The sequence below is a fragment of the Glycine soja genome, chromosome 16 (assembly GCF_004193775.1).
Source record: "Glycine soja cultivar W05 chromosome 16, ASM419377v2, whole genome shotgun sequence".
Lineage (NCBI taxonomy): Eukaryota > Viridiplantae > Streptophyta > Magnoliopsida > Fabales > Fabaceae > Glycine > Glycine soja.
The window spans coordinates 31,100,251-31,120,963 of record NC_041017.1 but is presented as its reverse complement, the minus strand read 5'-3'; the positions used below and the strand labels follow the sequence as shown (position 1 = coordinate 31,120,963).

At 34.1% G+C, this 20,713-nt stretch overlaps 3 protein-coding genes across 6 annotated transcripts; 1 reads left to right on the top strand and 2 right to left on the bottom strand.

Moving 5' to 3' along the window:
* Positions 1-364: 364 nt before the first annotated feature.
* LOC114391162 lies at positions 365-9,826 on the bottom strand. 4 transcript variants are annotated; one of them, XM_028352172.1, is made up of 12 exons: positions 9,678-9,826; positions 9,528-9,579; positions 7,045-7,460; positions 6,649-6,785; positions 5,903-6,016; positions 5,742-5,825; positions 4,768-4,941; positions 3,562-3,718; positions 2,959-3,119; positions 2,722-2,848; positions 1,047-2,538; positions 365-980 (listed from the first exon to the last, which is right to left on the bottom strand). In XM_028352172.1, the coding sequence occupies exons 3-12, from the start codon at positions 7,360-7,362 to the stop codon at positions 796-798; spliced, it is 2,949 nt and encodes a 982-aa protein (XP_028207973.1). In that variant the 5' UTR covers positions 7,363-7,460; positions 9,528-9,579; positions 9,678-9,826; the 3' UTR covers positions 365-795. The 4 variants fall into 4 exon arrangements, with proteins under 4 accessions (XP_028207973.1, XP_028207975.1, XP_028207974.1 ...); XM_028352174.1 differs by having other exon boundaries at positions 365-1,300; positions 1,385-2,538; XM_028352173.1 differs by having other exon boundaries at positions 365-974; positions 9,678-9,825.
* A 2,371-nt stretch (positions 9,827-12,197) lies between these two features.
* LOC114389687 (protein COFACTOR ASSEMBLY OF COMPLEX C SUBUNIT B CCB1, chloroplastic-like) lies at positions 12,198-14,932 on the top strand. The gene is made up of 4 exons (XM_028350425.1): positions 12,198-12,776; positions 13,239-13,360; positions 14,257-14,409; positions 14,560-14,932. Exons 1-4 carry the CDS (start codon positions 12,432-12,434, stop codon positions 14,744-14,746), a joined length of 807 nt encoding a protein of 268 aa, XP_028206226.1. The 5' UTR covers positions 12,198-12,431; the 3' UTR covers positions 14,747-14,932.
* A 293-nt stretch (positions 14,933-15,225) lies between these two features.
* On the bottom strand, positions 15,226-17,788 carry LOC114389688 (cytochrome b-c1 complex subunit Rieske-4, mitochondrial-like). The gene is made up of 2 exons (XM_028350426.1): positions 17,526-17,788; positions 15,226-16,165 (listed from the first exon to the last, which is right to left on the bottom strand). The coding sequence occupies exons 1-2, from the start codon at positions 17,674-17,676 to the stop codon at positions 15,522-15,524; spliced, it is 795 nt and encodes a 264-aa protein (XP_028206227.1). The 5' UTR covers positions 17,677-17,788; the 3' UTR covers positions 15,226-15,521.
* Positions 17,789-20,713: the final 2,925 nt, after the last annotated feature.

The window sequence follows — 20,713 nt, the reverse complement described above, 5'->3', positions numbered from 1 at the left end:
CGACTTGTTGGTAAGGCCTAAATGTATTTACTTCTACCTAGAGGCTTTAGTTTAGTGGAACTATTTCTTAAATTAACGAGTTACAGTGCCCATTTGTAATGACCTAACACTAAGCTTCACTCATCCAAAGATTGACTGTAATAAACAACGAAACTCAGTTATACTTCACACCAATAATATAATTTAAAAAAAGAAAAAAAAAAACTATCATCACTAAGGACAACCTAAAGGAATAGTCATGATTAGACTTCGGAGTCCTATTGACTCAGGAAACCCACCTATGCTTATCTCCAGATGTTAACAATACAAGGTTATGCTCATGTACTAGAACCTTATTTGGTTGCTACTGTCAATCATACCCAACGAGAAAAACATTTTAGCATTTGGATATATGACCAAAATTATGAAAAAGAACCCAGAATAAAGGTAACTCAAAACTCAAAAAGTGGCACCAGCCCCCAGCATTTCTTATCTTCCAAAATTATTAAAGAATGTCTCTCTAGAAGCAAAGGAAAAAATAATAAAATATGTAACTTGCCTAATAGCCTGAAATTCTTGAAGCTTATCTTAACCACTTGGTTTCTTTCCTGCCATCTAATATCTAGATATGTACATGGTGTTGAGTTGGCCTTGGTATAGGTATGTACAGAAACATATCTCTCTCATTTCAGGGTATGAATGCCCCAGCTTCTGTAGATCTTGCTTAAGTCAAAATTCTATCACATGGACAAATGTGCATTTCTTCTCACTGTCTTGCAGACAAGATTACCTCGCTAATATTGGGTAAAACGTTCATTACCGGTTCCATGACCTTAAGTATGGCTTTCCCATTTGGTCATGTATTGAAGAATTCTGACGTGGCAAGCTCATCCATGCCATATCATCAGGCACCAGGCCACTAGGTGCTTCACGTCCAGTGAAGTAATCTAATGGACGAGAAGCCGGTGGTGCAACCGTGTTCACCCTTGGTGTACCTGCATCTACTAATCCATAAGTTCTGGGTGCAAGAAACTGGTCAGTATTTCTAACTGAATCATAAAGGCTACCTGAATGCAATTGGTCACACTCTGACAGAATACTAAATAAACTCTGATCAGAGCTTGCTCCAGGGCCAAGACTTTGATTTGAAAGACCACCACCATCAGATCCATTCCAGCCACCACCACGAACTTGATGATCAGCAGGAAACCAATGATGACCAATAAAATCTCCAGTATTTAAGTGAGATTGGGAAGGCCCTGCTATGCGAGCATTATTAGCAGCCCAATCAGTCATATTTACTGCAGCCAAAGGATCTTGCCTGGGGACCAATGGATCTTGCCTGGGGATCAAAGGATCTTGCCTGGGGATCAATGGATCTTGCGTGGGGATCAATGGATCTTGCCTGGGGATCAATGGATCTTGTCTGGGGATTAAATACCTTCCTTCATCCGAATAAATATTCTCTGACATGTTTTCTGGCATGTAAACCTCAGTAGCTCTCCTTCGCCCCTGGTCCAATGTCAGCGACGTTTGCAATGGCTCCTTGAAATGACTGGAAAATTGGCCACCCCCCATCATAACATTGTTTGAAGTTTGGAAATCTAACTCAGCTTCTTTCTGATCATGATGATAAGGTAACAATCCCTCTCCTTTGAAGAGTGATTGAAGTAAGACACTTCGATCCTGGCTTTGGTATGAACTGAAGGTTCCATTATCTAATTGCCTACTTAACAACTCTTTGCCTGTCTCTTCTCGACGCAAATCAGCTTCAAGATCAATCATACGAGTTGGCTGCTCTTGACTGACTTGAGGATTAGCCAGTGATAACCCACTGGCTGCGTACTCGTGGGTCACAGCAGAATCATAGTATGAATGTGGCATTTCAACTCCTTGCCAGACATCACCACTGGAAGTGAAAGGTGCTCCTTCATCAATAGAAACATCCTGAGTGTTCATATGCACTGAATACTCATCTTTATTCGATGAAGTATTATTTGATTTTGATAAAAGATTCTTTTCTGAATCCACACTCATTTGGTTGAATTCATGATCACCACTACCCGACGAAGTATTATTTGTTGATTTTGATAAAAGAATATTCTTTTCTGAATCCACACTCATTTGGTTGAACTCATTATCACCACTAACATCAGAATTGTGCTGGGACTGGTTCTCGGGGGACCTAGAAATAGAATCATCATCATCTTTCAAATCAGACTGATCACTCAGACCTCCATCCTTCACCTGATCCTGAAGCTCATCACCCGAGTTGACATTATCCTCACCCTGATCCTGAAGTTCGCTCCCTGAGCTCAGATTATCATCATTCTGATCCTGAAGCTCACCTTCTGAACTCATGTTATCCTCATTCTGATCCTTCAGCTTGTCCCCTGAGCTAATATTGTCCTCATCCTGATCCTGAAGTTCACTCCCTGAGTTCACCTCCTCATCATGTTCCTGAAGTTCACTCCCCGAGTTCACATCATCATGATCCTTAAGTTCACTCCCTGAGTTCACATCAACCTGATCCTTAAGTTCACTCCCTGTGTTCACTCCCTGTTTTCAAATTATAATTGGACATATCTTAAGTGACAGAGTATTATGAAGAAATGCCAATGATACAGAGCCAAGTGATCAAGGGTCTTCTAGGAATTTGAAAAACTGATACAAGATATGTAACTCAATCCTAGGAAATTACAGAAGAGTAGAAGACCTTAATAAGGAAACACAACTACAAACCTCTATGAGAGGAATTGATTTATCCTTCATCTCTGCCACCAAAGAATTTCTCACGGCATGTCTCTGTATCTGTCTCTCTGTCCAATTTACATAAGCCACAGGGAGGTCTTTGTTTACTAATAGCAACCTATGCAAATGAAATATATTCAAGTGAGAAAAAATGAACAAAATTTTTAAAATGCATCTGTTCAATGACATGTTGGCATAAAAAGATAGCACTGTGAACATCTCACTAACCAATGCTCCTGCAACTTCTTCTGTTCTTCTTTGACAAATATATTGTATGGTTGCACATGAATTTTTTCAAGGTTACCCAAAACCCGGTTAAGGGACCTAGATTGGATGCTTTTACCAGACTGCTTCATATTCTTAACAAGCTCAAGCTGCTGCCTACTAATCTGAAACGCATAAAGGAAACAATTAGAAAATGCCCTAACAAAATTAAACATATTCATGGTAAAGATGAATTTTTAGCTGGGTTTCCTCACCATAAAGGAAAAAAATATCTTTAAAAATACTACTTTTATGTTGTTATTATTAAATCCATATAACTATATTCAATAGAATTAGTAAAACCATGTTAAAAGCTTTAACCACAACAATTTTAAAGGAAACTAAAAAAATAGCAGTTTGACTTCGAAGGAAAAAATAATTCAGCTGAAGTCTAAAGTCTAAATATTTACAAGTTTCAATGCAATAATTAATTTCACATAATTGAGAAACTATCATTTTTCCCTCTAATTATTGACACTAAAGAGATAACTAATCCATCTACAATGCTGTTTCTCTGCCAATTCAGTATCACTCAAATAAATAAATAATAAAAGTGGAGAGACTAACCTTGATACATGACATGTATTTATCACTATCACTAGAATGAATGCTACGCTTAGGCAGTTTGTCTCCTGTCTTCGGCTTTTCTGCCACATTAGGCATGTTGTCCAAAGAATCCATCAAATTTTGGGATTTACCTTTAAAAATGCCCTTTTCAAGCACCCTGCCAAACATTATTTCATAAAAACTTGCATTAAGTATTAAAAAAGTAAAGGTAGATTTAAAATGAGAAGTAAAGAAAGCTTAAAACACATGTATACATACAGCAGGAGATATAAGTCAAAATAATGCCAAATAAAAGATACAATTAAGAGGACAGTAAATACAAAACCAGAGAAAGAAATTTGCCCCTAAATGACCTGGTTCCATATTAAAATTACCAGTCAGGTACTAGTTATGTGATCACAACAAAACAGGGACCAAAACTTCAATGCGAGAAGTTGCATGTATTATTGATTACATCATAGATCATTGTACACTGGAAATATTCACTAATAATTCCTTAGTGGTTTTCTAAAATTCTAGGGTGATGTTCAACACAAATAGTAAAAGAAGAAGCAATATAATCATCATTCATCAGTCCTTAAGTACAAAGTGAGATGCTTTATTCAATATTATCATCATTCATGAGTCCAACACAAATAGTAAAAGAAGAAGCAATATAACAGGACTAGGAACTTTAGCATTGTTGGCTGATGTTCCACTGTCTTTAGGTACGGTACAATATAATAGCAATGATGGGGAACAAAAAGCAGGTCTAAAAAAAAAAAGAATATGTCAATGACAAAACAATAGTAATAACAACGACCATGAGCAATAACTCATTAATGGTGATGATATTGCCTGTTTGGATGGCATTAAACTGTAAAATGTGAAAAATTATCACCTGTTTGGATGGCAATAGTAATCAATTTTAAAATGCGGAAAATATATGCCTAGGAAGTTCACTAATTCAAGAAGTAATTCTATTAATCCTATTTAGCAATCTTGAGACATACAGATTTCTTAAATTTCTATTTCACAGCTTTACCAGAAAGAGCTTCTACTCTGCTTAAGAGATGGCAAATGGAAGCATTGATAAACCAATATCACTAAAATCATAAAATATTTCGCCAAGTTAGTGGTTTGATTTTGACAGATATTGCTGGGTTAAGAGACCCTGCAACTGCAAGTACTATACTAAATATTGCTGATTACAAATTAATTAGTCACCTTCTTTGAAGTTTATTGTCTTTTCTCAGTGAGGAAATTTGGTTGTCGCTACTACATGCTTTCTCCTCTGCATCCCAGGAGCATGAATCAGATGTCCCTGTAACATTCCCATCATGATCATAGACTCTAGATTCAATCACTTTTGAGGGCATTCTTTTCTCTACATGTTTTGACCTGTGTAATCCAACAACCATATGGCATTAATGATTATGACTAGAAAGTGGAAAAAACAAAAGGAGCAGAAACTCATAAATTTCAAGTTTGATAATCACTGAGTACCCAACAAAAGATCACATGTAGCTTGCATTACTGTAACAGAAGTTCTTACACATCAACAAAAACTACAACTATCTGATAACCATAGCGCTCATCATAATCACTATCTCAACCATAAATTAATATTTAAAACGGATACGTCAACAAGAGAAGTGAATCAATATTAACTGCAAGTTGGTACTTTAGGAAGTCAACTATCGTCCATTTGGCATCCAAAAATAAAATCAGCCCAATTTGTTTCACCAACAGTTATCAAAGGATTTCATTTTGAGTACCGAATAAAAGTTTAATATCAAAATTGAAACAAAAATAGTGATGCTTAAATAATTCTATAACTTTTTATCAGTAGACATACAAAACAGATAATGCACACTAACAGACTCATCATCTACTAATGAAGACAGTAGTGAAGCAGAGAATATGAAGGGAAAGTCCCATTTGATCAGAGATGCATCAGAGAAAAGATTTTCGGGATTTTACCATCTCCAATTTGAAGTAACATGACATCCTAAACTATTCAAAATTAATCATATGAAAGATAATATGCATTCCAGATGCATTCACCCAGTTTGTGCAACAGTGAGCTATTGAAAACAGAGCAAAGAAGGTATCCTTTTAATAATAGTAACTATGGAATATGTCCTGTCCTAATTTTGAATGTGGTTGTATGTAGATTGCAATATACGGAAAGTAACAACCTCCATATCTTTTGCGCAATCTCCTTTTCTGGATCTTTACAGCTTTGCCAGCTCTTCTTCAACTTAGATAGAAATCCTATCATACTGCAAAATAGAAGAATTACAATACTGCATTGAATACCATGCCAAAAAGATACATGTTGAGGATGTATAATGCTTACTCGTTGTGATAATTATGTATGTGTGAGTGGTATTCTCTCCTCTCAGTCTTAAGATGCTGTTCCTGATCAACAATCATATCTGGATGAAGACCACCTAAACAAAGCGAAGCGCCCCTGCAAATATATATTTTAAGACATTTGTGACTCGGAAAAAGAAGATTTTCATGAATGATTAGCAAACTAAACAAATACCTTTACATGTCTTAATGATATTTTGCTCACAAAATAGGAAAATCAAAAGAATCTTATTGAGATTGCAATATGATATTGCCATAACCAAAAAGTATTGATAAACAATCACTACCCAAATGAGCATATAGATGGTTCTCAAATGAACGTAAATGAAAAAATGTAAGCATAGGAACTATGAAGAACAAACAAGAATTTCAACCAAACAAAACCCCTTCAAGTTACAAAATTGAGAAAATTGTCTGCAGCAAAAGGAAGACCATAGAAAACTGGTCAATATGCAGTAAGATATGATAAAATCTAGATTGAATTTCAAAAGTAAGCACCAAACAGAATTTAAGGCTGAAATATGCAATTGGTAATGCTGGTAAACTCAACCCATAGGCCAATAATAAAACCAATTACACAAAATTAAATCAATAACTAATCCACTCACTCATTGAAATTTAAAAGTAAGAAATTGTCACTGTGGCATGAATAGATAAACTGCAAAATACAGCAGAGTGAACAGATAATTTATCTAAAGAGAAAAAAGAATACAAATAAAGAGATATTACCATTTCGAGAAGGGATTTCCAAAGTTAAAGTTAATCCCGGCAAGTAGTTCTTCCACAACTTGATGTGGCTCAAAGCCACAAGGGAGGAAATTCATAAGAAGGTTTCTCTCATTTTCTGAAAGATGGGTCTTCCAAACCTGCCAATTGCCAAAAGTTCAATAGAAGATTATTTAGACATAATTCCTAAAAACTAACATAACCCAGTGCCTGGAGGCTCCTCACTATGCAAAGGTATGGGCGAGGGTCATTGTACGCAACCTTACCCTTGCATATGCAAAAAGGTCATTTCCGGATTCAAACCCATGACTGTCCAGTCACCTAGGCACTACTTCCTAGACAAAATAGAATATATTTTCAACTGAAAACAATAGAAACATACCACAACATGATACTTACCTCAAACGAAAGAACTTCACTTAAATTATCCAAGTCAAAAATTTCGTGAGGCACTGAAAACACATCTGCCAAGATTTTGTGATCATTAGAAACCGAATTGATAAATGGCTTCATTTGTCTCCAACTGATGCCAATTTGTTCCCGCTTAGCAACAACCTTTTTGTGATTATCATCCCACTCAACAGAGATGTGAGGTCTCATGTTCAAATCATTTTGAACTAATCCCAAATTCTTTCTTTTGATCCTGTGTTGCTCTCTAGAACCATAACCAGCAATGTTTGCACCATTTACTCGTTTTCTCCTCTGATCAGCAGCCATGGACACAAGAGAATAATTCTTCAAAAAAATACTATACCGATATATAGCAAAACACCACCTTGTTGACTTCTAATGAACATCTTTCATCCATAAGTGACCTGCCAAGCACCATTTGAAAACAATGTCAATTATATCATAACTTTTCAACTTCAAGTTCAACATCCTGACAAGTTAAACATTATTTTCTCTATGCAAAATGTAAAACTGCTTCACTTAAAGGTTCAATCTAGTCAATCACTGCCGTTACCAGATAAATTTTGATCATTTGTAGTATGTAACACGGTCATTCCCTTCTTACCACTATTCCATAAGAACAAGTATTGCTAAGTTAAGAAGGAAAGAAATATTTGATTCCATGCTTCAAAATTAGAGGCAGAAATTTCCATTCCAGTCAAGAGAAGTAAATGGCCATATTTTGTTGGCTAGAACAAATTGGTGTTTGTTTTAGTGCCTGTTTAGTTTAAAGTTTGGTTAAAATTGATTTTCAATCATTAGATATGATCGCAAAGTGTGTCTACATTAATGTGTGTGTTTTTCGTTTGAAAGTTCAAAACAAACAGAACCTTAATTCCTCATTAATGCCTATTTTTGCGGGCTAGAATAAATTAGTGTTTGTTTTATTTCATCACCCCTTATTAATTTTCATTTAGTCATAATTATGATTCAATTTTATATTGAGTTTCTTTACCAAACATAAAAGCAGAATGAAACATAAAAAAATCATTCCATTCCTGAGCAAACCTAGTGATACAACAGGAACAGTCATTCCTCTCCCATTCTAATTATGCAAAACCAAATCCATGCATCAAGCATGTCCTACACAGTTTCACATCAACAAAACAACCAAGCAACTTAAAACTTCAGATACCATACAGAGGGAGAAGAGGTTATTCATAATGAATGTCTATGAGAAGCATACCAATACAATCTACTATAACATAAGCTTATACACTTGTTCATAGTTGTACAGATATGTATCATAAATTGATGCATGTTTAGATGAGCTTAGTTTAGAAAAATATTCACTTTTTTCTTTTTGCATCTTCCTGAAAGAGATTCTGAAGAAAAGTGATAGTTTCCCGTTTAAAAAGTGCTTCCAAACATCCACTTCCACTTCTCACTAGGATGAATTTCCCATGAACAAATATTTACAATGGCTTTTCATAGGATTTCTAGTCTCCACAAAGAATGAACGCACATTGCCAGTTAGAATTTGGAATATTGATACCGCCACTATCACATATCATAATAATTCCATATTACAATACATAAAGTGAAGTACTCTCAAAATCTAGAAAGAGCAAAGATGATATCAGATAATGGTAAACCACAACAAATCGACAAAACCGGCAGTGCATCTTTGACTAGTTCAATCAAAGTGGCAACAAAAGGGAGCTTTACATGAAAGTATCTCTTGTCATGATAGAAGCAATAACAACTCACAAATCTAAATGATAAAATCCAAAACTACCAACAGAATAAAAAATTCCATGCATACTCATGAAAAGACTGCATATCTATTGCTCAATGGAGAACCAAGCAAAAATTAAATAAATATTCCTCTTACAAAAGATTTTAGTTTTCACAAGACGAACTACTTAACTAAATGATAAAAACCACAACAATGTTTTCATTTATTTCCAACAACTCACAAGTCTATATCATAAAATCCAAAACTACCAGCAGAAAAAAAAATCATGCACACTGATTAATAAAAAAATTGCATATATAGTGCTCAATTAAGAATCAAGCAAAAAATAGACAAACATCCCTTTTACAAAAGATTTTGCTTTTCACAAGTCCAACACTTGTTGAGTGCAAGTACAAGTATATTCAGACAAAAAAAAAAATTAACAGATTAATTTCAACAAAATTACAATCCACAATGCAACTCAAAACCCAAAACAGTGCTATTCAAGCATTCAATTCGCCAAAATTAGTAAACCCCAGTCCTTCACACTCACAACACCAACAAGAGGGGAAAAAATCAGAACCGCAACAACTCAACCACAGTAAAAAAATTCGAAATTAAAGAAAAAAACAAAACAGCGAATTCCACATCGAATTTCAAAAACCACATCGAAATCGCATTCAAGTAGCATCCGAAGCATGGAAACCCTAAAAAACGAAAGAAAGGGGGAAAAAAAAGTCGCGAAAGAAATTACCAGTAAATATATAAATTATCTGCGGCTGTTCCAGCGGAAGAAGAACTTGAAGCTGCGCAATTAATTCAAGTTAATTAAAAAAAAAAACAGGTTTGATAAAAAAAAATCGAGAGAGAGAGAGAGAGAGAGAGGGATAGAATTCGAGATAACCTAATAGTGAGGGCAGAGAGAGAGAGAGAGAGAGTGATAGAAGGTTTCGTATTATTAAGAGAGAGCATCGAGGGAAAAGAGACACACACCACAATTGGCAGAGAAAGAGAGAGAGAAAGAGGATCAGACGACTGTGGTTTGGTTTCCCCTCCAAACCGTTATTTTCCGCATCGAATCCTAATACAGCTTCGCGCGCGTCCCGGCTCGGCTCGGCTCGGCTCGGCTTTCTCACGTGCGAGAATGGTTAATGTTTTTTAGATAGATGGAGATGCGGTTCGTGTTGTTTTTGTTTTGGGATATGTCAACGACAGAGTATGAAGAAAGAGGGTCTGTGTTTTTTTCTTTCTTTTAGTAGTATTTTAATTTTAATATATTTATTTTTTTATTACATTATAAGGTGAATTTAATACGGCAATTCTATTGGGTGGTGGCTACAATCTTTAAAATTGAAAAAAAAAATTATGGGACGTTGACTTTGATGTCAACGGAACCCAATCTAGGATGGTAGGTGTAGATACATATAATTGAAATAAATTTATATATTTTGGGATAGGATAAGTTGACGGACGCATCCAATTGTTTTTTTGGTCTTTGGGGTTGTGGTGGCGTGATTAATTTTTTATGTGGTAAGGTGGGGGAAATACTTTTAATATTGTTCTGTTATTATGTAATGGTGAAATTAGTTTAGTGATTTTTTTTTAAGTAGTCTTTGAATGGAAGTGGATTTGATATTTGAATTAGATATAGGGATACTCATAAAAAAATTGATATACTGATTAATATGGAAGTTGATTTAAATATTTGAATTTGATAATATCACTTGATTAACAGTCGAAATAACTAAAATATTTGAAAAAAATGTAAATTGTGGTCTAAGATAAGTTGAGATCTTTTTTTGCTTAAAATTTGGCCCAGTTGAAAATACAGCACCCCAATTAAAAGAGATTACTCAAAACTTAATATTGTTTGATGAGGAAAAAGAATCCTTGCTTAAGAAGAAACAAATTACAGATATTTTGTTCAGAAATGTTTTCGGTGTAATTTTTTTGTGTGAAATTAAAATTTTTCATCATAAGATTGGAGAGATAGAATTAACATTTAAAATGTAAACTTAAATTAATTTATGATACACGTAAAAAAATTACGATACGCTGAATTAACATAGATATTGACAAATTCTTAATTTCAATAAAACTAAGCTTTATCGTTAATTTAAATAAGTTTAATTACTTGGTTTTAAAAAAAAACAAGTTTAATTATTTATTTGCTCCTTATAATCAAACAAATTTTCCCTTATAATCCCTATACTTAAAAACGTTCAATTTTAGTCCATACACATGTAATTTTTAATTATTTTTAGTTATCATTGTAAGGACTAGAGGAATTAAAATGATATTCTAGGAAATAAAATAAATATTTTTAAATAAAGACTAAAAGAATTTTTTTAATGGTCATAGTTCGTAATAAAATCTTAAAATATTTTTATAAGTTTCATCGATTATGAGACTAATCATTGATCTTAAGTTTAGTCACACATAAATTTCTTATCCCTCTCTAAGAATGTATAACTATAATTTAAACTACTTCTAATTAAAGAAAATATATGCAATTTGGTTATGTAACATCCATGAATATTTTATCCTTTCTAGTGATAAATTGGAGCTAAGAGAGGTAGGATAGAGGAGTTATTCTTCTTTTTCACACTATGCCTTTATATTTGAAACTTTCATGGAAATCGATTTTCGATGTACACAAGACTTGTTGAAAAGTAGTCATTAAATAAGTGAAGGTGTTCTTCACAATTCCTTTATATGAATTTCTTTTGTTGTATAAAACTTGTTTATTTATTAATTAGTGAATAAGTATTTAAATAATTTAACGAGAAATTAAATTTAAATTCCACATTGATGAAGAATTAAAAATATATACTTGTTTCTGTTTGAATTTCTCTAGAGAAAATTTACAAAAATAGAGTAAAATTTATTTAAGAATGTCAGAAAATATACAAGACAATTGACAAGGTCAAAGGCCTAGAAAAAATTTAATTATAATTAATTAAATTTAATTATGTTTAATTTCATATAGTACATATATGTTTGACTTATTATTTTAGTATCTTAATTTAGGGTGTATATTTTTTTAGTTCTTAAAATTAAAAAATATTTTTTTAATCTTAAATTCTGATAAATTATTTTTTTTGTTGCATAATAAATTGATACTTTCTAACAATTTTAATCATCACAAATTAAATTTTATGGCTAAAAATCTTCTAACTTAATGAAATTTCTTCAAGTTTCTTTTAAAGTATAGTTAAACTTAAGATTAAATTAATCCGTTGAATTATTTGATAATTTTAATTGGATTCATGAAGTTTAAGAATTCAATTGAAAAGAAAAAAAAAAACATTGACAGGTTTCCCCAATTAACAAAAAAAATTAAATGATTCAAGATCTATCTGAATATTAATTCAACCTTAAACTTAAATGTTTTATTAGAGCAAGTATGCAAGATGGGACAGTTGACAGGTTTCCCCGAGATTATCCACAAAAATGTGCGATCATCATCGTTTCTGGATTTCCCCAAACGTGGCACCATTTCGGCTTCGGTTCCTTCCCCCTCTCACCAACGCAACAAACATCATCCACCGTGTCTTTTAACATCATCGGACCTAAGCCTTTAGAGCAACATAGCATAACCAATTCAACCGTGGAACATCGTATCTGCTAAACTAAACCCACCCTCTTTGTAACCACAATGGTAGTAACTAAGGCATTGTTACTCCCTCCTCATCCACACCCCTTCTGTTCCCTTCCAATTCCCACCAAACTTGGAATCAGACCCTTCTTCACCTTTCACCAAGTACACCCATTAGTGGTGCAGCACACGAGAAAACCAAAGAAACATGTGGCTCATGTGTCACTCCATGATGACCCTTTGGTTTCATGCATCATCCACCAACAGCAGCAAAACCCCTATCACCTTGTCTTGCTGGCAGAGAGTGCGGGTTACTCTTTGGCCAGTTATTACACTTCTTTGGGCCTCTTTGTCATCTCTGTGCCTGGACTCTGGTCTCTCATCAAACGTTCTGTCAAATCCAAGGTGATCATTCCCATGTTCATTTCTTAGTTTTTGTTTTAAAATCACTTCATTTTACTTGCCCCACTTTATATTTCATGATTTCCGCTCGAAATTTTGTAACTTTAACTAGTAATAATAAGGAGTGTGATAGAGATTGTATTGCTAGCACTACTTGTTTCTGTTTTTGTTTTGATGGTGGCTTTTTTCTGTTGCTTTGACTGTTTTGCTAGAAAACACATTCTTAGGAACATGCTCTTTTATTATTAATTGACATTATTAGAAATCAAATAAACCTCAGTCGAGGTGAAAAATTGATTTTTGTGGTGCTAACACAGAACCAAACATACACACCCAATTAAGTTTTAACTAATAGCGAAGAATGTGTTAGAGGTGGTGTTGTTCTCCTTTTGGTTTTAGTTTTGTTCTAGGGTTTTTTCCTGTTGTTTTGACTATTTTGGTGTGGTTTGGTGGATGGGGAAATAGATTGTGCAGAAGACGTTTATAGGTGAAGGTGAAAAGAAGGCGCCGAATCAGGTTGCTGGGGAGATTCTATCGTTCTTCACTCGTAACAATTTTGCAGTGACTGACAGAGGAGAGACAATCACGTATGTTACTGTTTCATTCTTGTATTGTGATTCTTCTTGCTTGCTTTAGAGTAGGTTTAGTTGTTGGAAGAGAAAAAATTGGAAGAGATTGAGAAGAAATATTTGAATTATAGTAGAAAGAGGTGTGGAATCCATGCTATTTTTTTGAAAATTTCTTCTTAAATAGTAATTTCCTCTCTTCAACGAAACCACCCCTTAGATTTTTCTTGGTACCTTTCTTTCAATCTATAGTTAGGAAGCAAAATGCATCATTTAACCCTTCATGAAAAGAAGGGGGAAAATGGACTTTGTGAACCAAAACTCGAACAACATTTGGAAATTTCAGTGGTTTTCCTGTTATCAAAGCTTCTCACATGAATTAAGTATGCTTATCAGTGTAATTTAAAAATGAAGCCTCAAATTTGTTTTTGAGAAAGTAAAGCAACCATGTTAGTTCCTAATAATAGAAAGAGTTTAATTTTCTTGCACTAGAGATTTTTACTTATTGTTATTATAAAAGTCAACAAATTTATCATGACAAATTGTGATTGAGTGGCAGTTTCTTTACGTTCTAATATAATTCAAAGTATGAATCGTTTAAGTACTGGATACATTAGTTGTTGAAAAATGAAACTGACATTTGTGGTACTTATTAGAAACTGGCAAAAAATTTGCATTTTGAACATGGTTTGTGTTATCAAAATCTCTCAGATGACAAATGTGGAGATACAATTTTCCCTTCTTTTTTTGTTATTCTTGTGAGATTTCCCTGATTTTATATATAATGAGAATACTCACTGGGGGTGCAAGTCCATGTCTTCCTCGCAAATGCTTCCTTGTGAGCAAGTTAAAATGTTAAACCCAGTTTATTTTTCATCACTAATTTAGTTGAAGCTAATAGCTATTTTACCTTGCAGGTTTGAAGGAATGATGGTTCCAAGCAGAGGTCAAGCAGCGCTATTAACTTTTTGCACTTGCATCAGCTTGGCAAGTGTGGCACTTGTGCTTACCATAACCGTACCAGATGTTGGCAACAACTGGTTTTGGATCACCCTCTTGAGTCCATTGGCGTAAGTGATCCCACTGAAAATTTACATTACACCACACTATTTTCCTTTTCATTGTGGTTATTGTGTTTTTGTTTTGAGGGAGGTTTAGGTGAGAGTTACTATTTTTGTCTTGTTATGCTGATACTCGAAATACATTGGGATTTAACACAGAGGCCTTTATTATTGGACTCGAGCATCCAGAAAGGAGCAGATTAAAGTGAAAATGATTGTTGGAAATGAAGGAAACTTATCAGAAATCATTGTCCAAGGTGATGATCAACAGGTCGAGCAAATGAGGAAGGAACTCAAGTTCAGTGAAAAAGGCATGGTTTATGTTAAAGGTGTCTTTGAAAGATGACCAATTTTCTTCGGGCGGTAGAATCAGAATGCTAAAGAAAATTGAGATCAAATCTATTTTTGTAATTGAGAAATGATAATGATCAAAATCATATAAAAAATAGATGATTTTATTATGTGTTTGGAAATACTTGTAACCAAAACTATATTAGAGAAAAAAAGAAATCAAAATTTCCATTCCACCAAACTCCCCTCCTCTTCTCCGAGGGGATTGCACGACAATCGGGGGCAGAGGGGAAATATACGAGGTACTGGATCCAAATTCACTGCAGCTGGATTTTTCACACATTCACATAATCATTGAAAAGAAATCATTTGAAGATAGGACTAACTTGTATCTTAAAAATTCAAAGTACACGGATTCAAAATCTGAGTCATCCAATTTTGGTTTCTATTCACTAACTGCATAAAATGCGTACGTAAAAAAATCCAACTACTCTGATTCTGGTTCCCTTTGAAGAAGAGTCGAAGGAACAAAGATGGGCAATTCCAAGATACGAACTTTATAAGCAAAATTTTAAAATGTTTATACATGGTGCAAACTTCAATATTCTTGAACTCGTCGACAATATGCTAACTAAAAGTCAGGCGATTATTGATATAAGTCTCGCCAAAGGGTAACAGTTACAATTTCCAAGTTACATAAACCACTTGCTAAACATACCCAACAAGAACTTGAAGGTAAAAGACGTCCGAAAGGCGCATTGTAATCCAAATAAATTTTAAAAAAAGAAATTGTAAACTCATTCCGCTTGTATGCAGAACCATATTTATTTTCAACCAATCATCAACTTGTTTTCTTCCAAGAAGGTGTAAGTAGGAACCTCCAGATTGTATGGTGCTGGCCCCTTCCTAATTCTGCCTGAAATATCATAATGTGATCCATGGCAAGGGCAAAACCATCCCCCAAAGTCACCAGCATTTGGCAATGGAATGCAACCCAAATGGGTGCAAACCCCAATCACAATGAGCCATTCTGGGTCCTTGACTCTATCAGCATCCAGCTGGGGATCGCGAAGAGATCCAACATCAACACTGTTTGCCAGCTTGATATCATCCTCGGTTCGGCGCCTGATGAACACTGGCTTTCCACGCCACTTAACGGTCACTGTAGTGCCAGGCTCAATGCTGGAGAGATCAACCTCAAGTGAAGCCAGAGCAAGAACATCCTTACTGGCAGACATGCTAAGCACAAACTTGAGGACAAGGAGACGGACCAAAGAGGCATAAGCAAACCTACCACCTGTAAGGACGAAGTAGGCAAATGCCCTCTTGCTTGGGTCACCTGGGGGAAATCTTTCATGGTTGTGCTCATCATAGACAATCTTAGAAGTAGGGTTCTTAACAGCAGTAACAGTTGCAGGAATCTCAGGAATAATGCTGTTTTCTATTGGGTGGATCAGGGATTCAGTAGCAAAACCTAGACAAAATTATGTTACATCAATTACTAGAGTTGCTTTAGTTGAACAAAAAATAATAAATCAATTACTGGAGAAAAAGCATGCTTCAACCCAATTAAAGAACCCATTTCCCTAAGAAAAGTACTAGCAACAAATTCTCTAGCATGTCTTCTAATACATTATCTATGTATTAATTAAACTTTTCTGACAACTACAAAATCAAAAGAACCTCATTATATAAATAGAGGGACCTACACCATTGTGTGATTTCCAATAAAATTTAATTAATAATAAAGCAAACAAAACTTAAGGAGTAGAGATCCTCTCCATTTCTCATAGGAAATGAACATATCCATTTGTATGGTTTTGTGTGTGAATAAAGATGATCATGTCTAATTGTTTGATGTAGCAAAATTTCCTTTATAGACACAAAACCATGAAAATTGAGATGTCCATTTCTTATGAGAAAAGGAGAGGATCTCCACCCAAATCCAAAACTTAGTGTGATTCTTCACGTTTTGGTGTTGTTCTCTGATCAAAATTGGATTTTCACATGAGTATTCAATGCTGACTTAAAGTTTTGACCTTTATTGTGAGTTAGTGAGGTGAAATTCCAATATTAATTGGAAAATAAACTGTAATCTTGATTGGAAAACAGTGTTAAAAACACCTAAGGAACTACATCTAAATATTGTCTTAGTGTATCAGAGACAAAGACTAGGCATAGGCAGAATAAAATCTACAAAACTAAACCCCCAGAGTAAAATAACATGCAGATACTATTTCATACTTTTTTATTAGCACACTACAGATAAGACAATAATTGCATCATGTTTAGATTTCAATTGGGAGAGCTTAAAAGTACTTCCAAAATAAATATCCTCCTTCTCATTGCATGCAATGGATTGGAGTAATCCAAATTCAACAAATGAATCGTTCCTCCATCGTTACTGATAGTAGCAGAAAAAACAGCACATTCAGCAGTCTCAAATAGAAAAAGAAGAAAAACAACTTGATTCACAGCGTATTCAAGTCACAGAAAAAAGAACGCTATTCATCATTCTGAATCTCTGATTCGAAGATGAACGACGCCGTTCCTTGCCATGTTTTTTTATTATATCACCAATCTCTACATAATCACAGCTTTTTGTACCTCTTTTCTTTCAGTTTTTTTTATTAGACACAACACACAGAAAACTGCATACACAACACAAGACATAGCCTGAAACCAAATTTCATAACCAGAAACTTCAACCCTAGACCCTAGTCCATAACTGATCCACAATTTCAGCAATCAACCTACCAATAATTCAATTTCAAACGATTTCAAAAAAAAACTTCAATGAATTTAAAAGGAGGGGGAAATGGTAAAAGTGTAACCTCTGAAGGGAAAAAGGGGATGGGAGGAAGGATCGGATCTGCGGTCATCAACGACTGCGTTTCGAGAGACATAAGCGGAAGCGGCGTGGTTGGGCCGCCACGGAGAGGAGGAGGAGAGAGAAGAGAGCCTTCTAGCTGCAACCCTCAACATCTTCTTCTTCTTCTTCTTCTTCTTCTTTCTTTCTTTTTTTTCTATTACTGCAGAGAAAAAAAACAAAGTGAGGTAACAAACTGCGAATTGTCAATGGTGCGTCGAGGAGGTGCTTGTCACTAGTGTCTCTAACTTTCACACGTTGGCTGCTACATGGGCCACAAAATGGGTACCATTGTTTTTGGGCCTAGACCTGGCCATTATTGATTTCATATTTGTTGTAGAGACTCTCACGTGGGTGGGTTTTCTTATTCCCAAAATGCCCTTTTGGTGGAAACAGTCCAAAACATACATTAGAATCATGTTTCTTCTGTTAACTTTTTTTTTCACCCCCAAAGTAGTTATGGATGTCACTGGAGGTACTAAAATGTTACTTGACTTCATTATCATCCAACCTTATATGTGGATGATGGTTGTGTGCCAACGATTGTATAGAGCTCAGAGACGATAATGATGTGAGAAAGATGTTTTTCATATTTTTGGATTTTCTTTTGAAAGGATAGATTGAGTTGTATGTAACATTTAGTTGATCTACAAAGAAATTCTTATCCTGATGCATAAATCAAGATCTACCAAATAGATAGATCTTTGCTCTAATGCATGAAATAAAGATGACATGTAGCTTTAATGAAAATAAATCTATGTAATAATGTTTTCATTTTATTTTATGAAATCTACATAGAAGTGCTATTATATTGTTTGTTGTTGTTTAATGGAGAGATCATTCTTTATTAATTATTAAACACGTGTTGTTTAAGTAGTTAATAAAAAAAAGTTAAATTAGGTCACAACATAAATTACAAAATATAAGTTCATACAATAAAAAAAATGCACATACAACATATCAAGTTAATACATAATAATGATAAATACAAATGTCAACACATATTTATAACAAAAATTATTTACAAATTTGTACCTATGGAAGCAACATATATTCGCTAATTTGGTGACAACTATGCATGCTAGCATCACTAAGGTGTTCATATAGAAAGCACAATGCAACAACACCATATGCATATCAGTCGCAGCTCCCGAGATCCTGGAATAATGTGAGGTATGAGTCTGACACACAGTGAGGGCTTTTTTCAGCAAATATCATACAATTGAGAAAATAAAGAAGATAACCTCCACGTACCCAACCTCACCTTCCACCACATACAGGTAAGTCTTGTCTCAATTATAGCAAAAAAAAATATAAAAAAAATGTTTTGTTGTAGTTGACTCTTAAGTAGAGATCCAATCATGACCATGCCTCGACTTGCTTAATATGTTGAAACTTAGGATTCCAAACTTCATTTTGTTGGCCTGTTTCCAAACTCCATCTGCATATCTGAAGGAGTTCCACTTGGAGGGATGGGGTATCATTTCATCCAATTGAAAGCTACCAATTAATTGCCTAACTTGCTAATTCTGTATACCATTCTTTACAAATGTGTTTATCCATGGCCTTTTGTAGTAATTTTCTAGAACAAGTTTCTTCTTGTATTGATTTGAACATGACTGTATATACCTACACAGGAGTGGCAACATATCAAGAGGATTTAGAGGCGAGTTCCGACAATGGCAAATTATTCCTAGCTTATGTGAAGCACCACCATCAAATCAGTTATATGTGAGTCCTTTTTTTCCCCTGATGTGTTAGGCGTGTATATTTTTTTTAAAATTATAATGCACACTGTTAACAGAATAAGGAAAATAGTTGGAATGTATATATTTTTTTAAAAATTATAATGCACATTGTATATATTAAAATTTAATCTTTAGTTGGTATATATAGAAATATTAATGAAATTTAATGATTAATTGCAGGATACTCAATATTTAACGTCGATGTTTATGTAAGCACCGATGTAGAAATATGTAATTTCTAAGACGGTGCTTATGTAACACCGCCTTAAAAATTACATATTTCTACATCGATGTTTACGTCTGTACCGATGTTAAAATAAACATTTTCTACATCGTTTACGAAGGAACAATCGACTTAGAATATGTAATTTCTACATCGATATTGATGTCAAGACTGATGTTAAAACAGACATATTCTACATCGTTTACGTTTTCTACATCAGTGGTCTCGATAACATCGATGTAAAAATGCGACCTTCAACAACGATGATGGGGTTAGGACTGACGTAGAAAAAGTTATATTTCTACAACGATGGATTATGGATCGATGTCGAAACATAACTCTAACAACGACGTCATATTCTCCATCGGTTGACCATCGATATAGAATATCGTTTTCGACTAATGTAAAAAGTGCACTTTGTAGTAGTGCTCATCCCGATTCATAATCGCATATAAGTAGGACTTCCTAACTATGAAAAGGTATATGAGACATAACACACCATCTAGTATAGGATGACAATGAGAGACACAAGTAATAGTCATTTGCTACTTGCCCAGGTGAATAAACACCTGTCTCGTGTGCCGTCCTATTACTTGTGCAAATGCCCATTAAGCTAATATTTGCAAGGTTTTTTTAATACCATGGATATTTAAAAAAAAAATCAAAAGTACTTTATTATATTTTTTATTTATTCTAATATTTCCTTTTTATTTTTTTATAATATTTATAACCAAAATTATTCAAATATTCTATAGAATTAAAAATATCCATGGATAACTCTTAAGAAATAAAATAAAAATGAATAAAGAAAAAATTTATTTTGTGAGCTCCAAATTTTTTTATCTAAAACAATACTCTCTCTAAAGTATAAACTCAAATAAAAATACATTAAAATATAAATCTAAATAAAATTATATAAAAAAATCTATAAGTATTTTAACATTAACTTCTGTTAAAAAATATATATTTTAATATTAATGGGTTAACAGATACTTAGATACTTAAGGGTATGGCTACCATACCATATACCCGTCCTTGTCCCGTTAACTAGCACGCAGTGAAAATACTTATACTTATTACTAGCAAATGCCCGTTAAACATGAGTTCTCATTTTTTACCAGTTGCAAAGACTTGTGGATATTCTCGAGAGCATTTTTTTTTTCTTTGCAATCCCTAACAAGC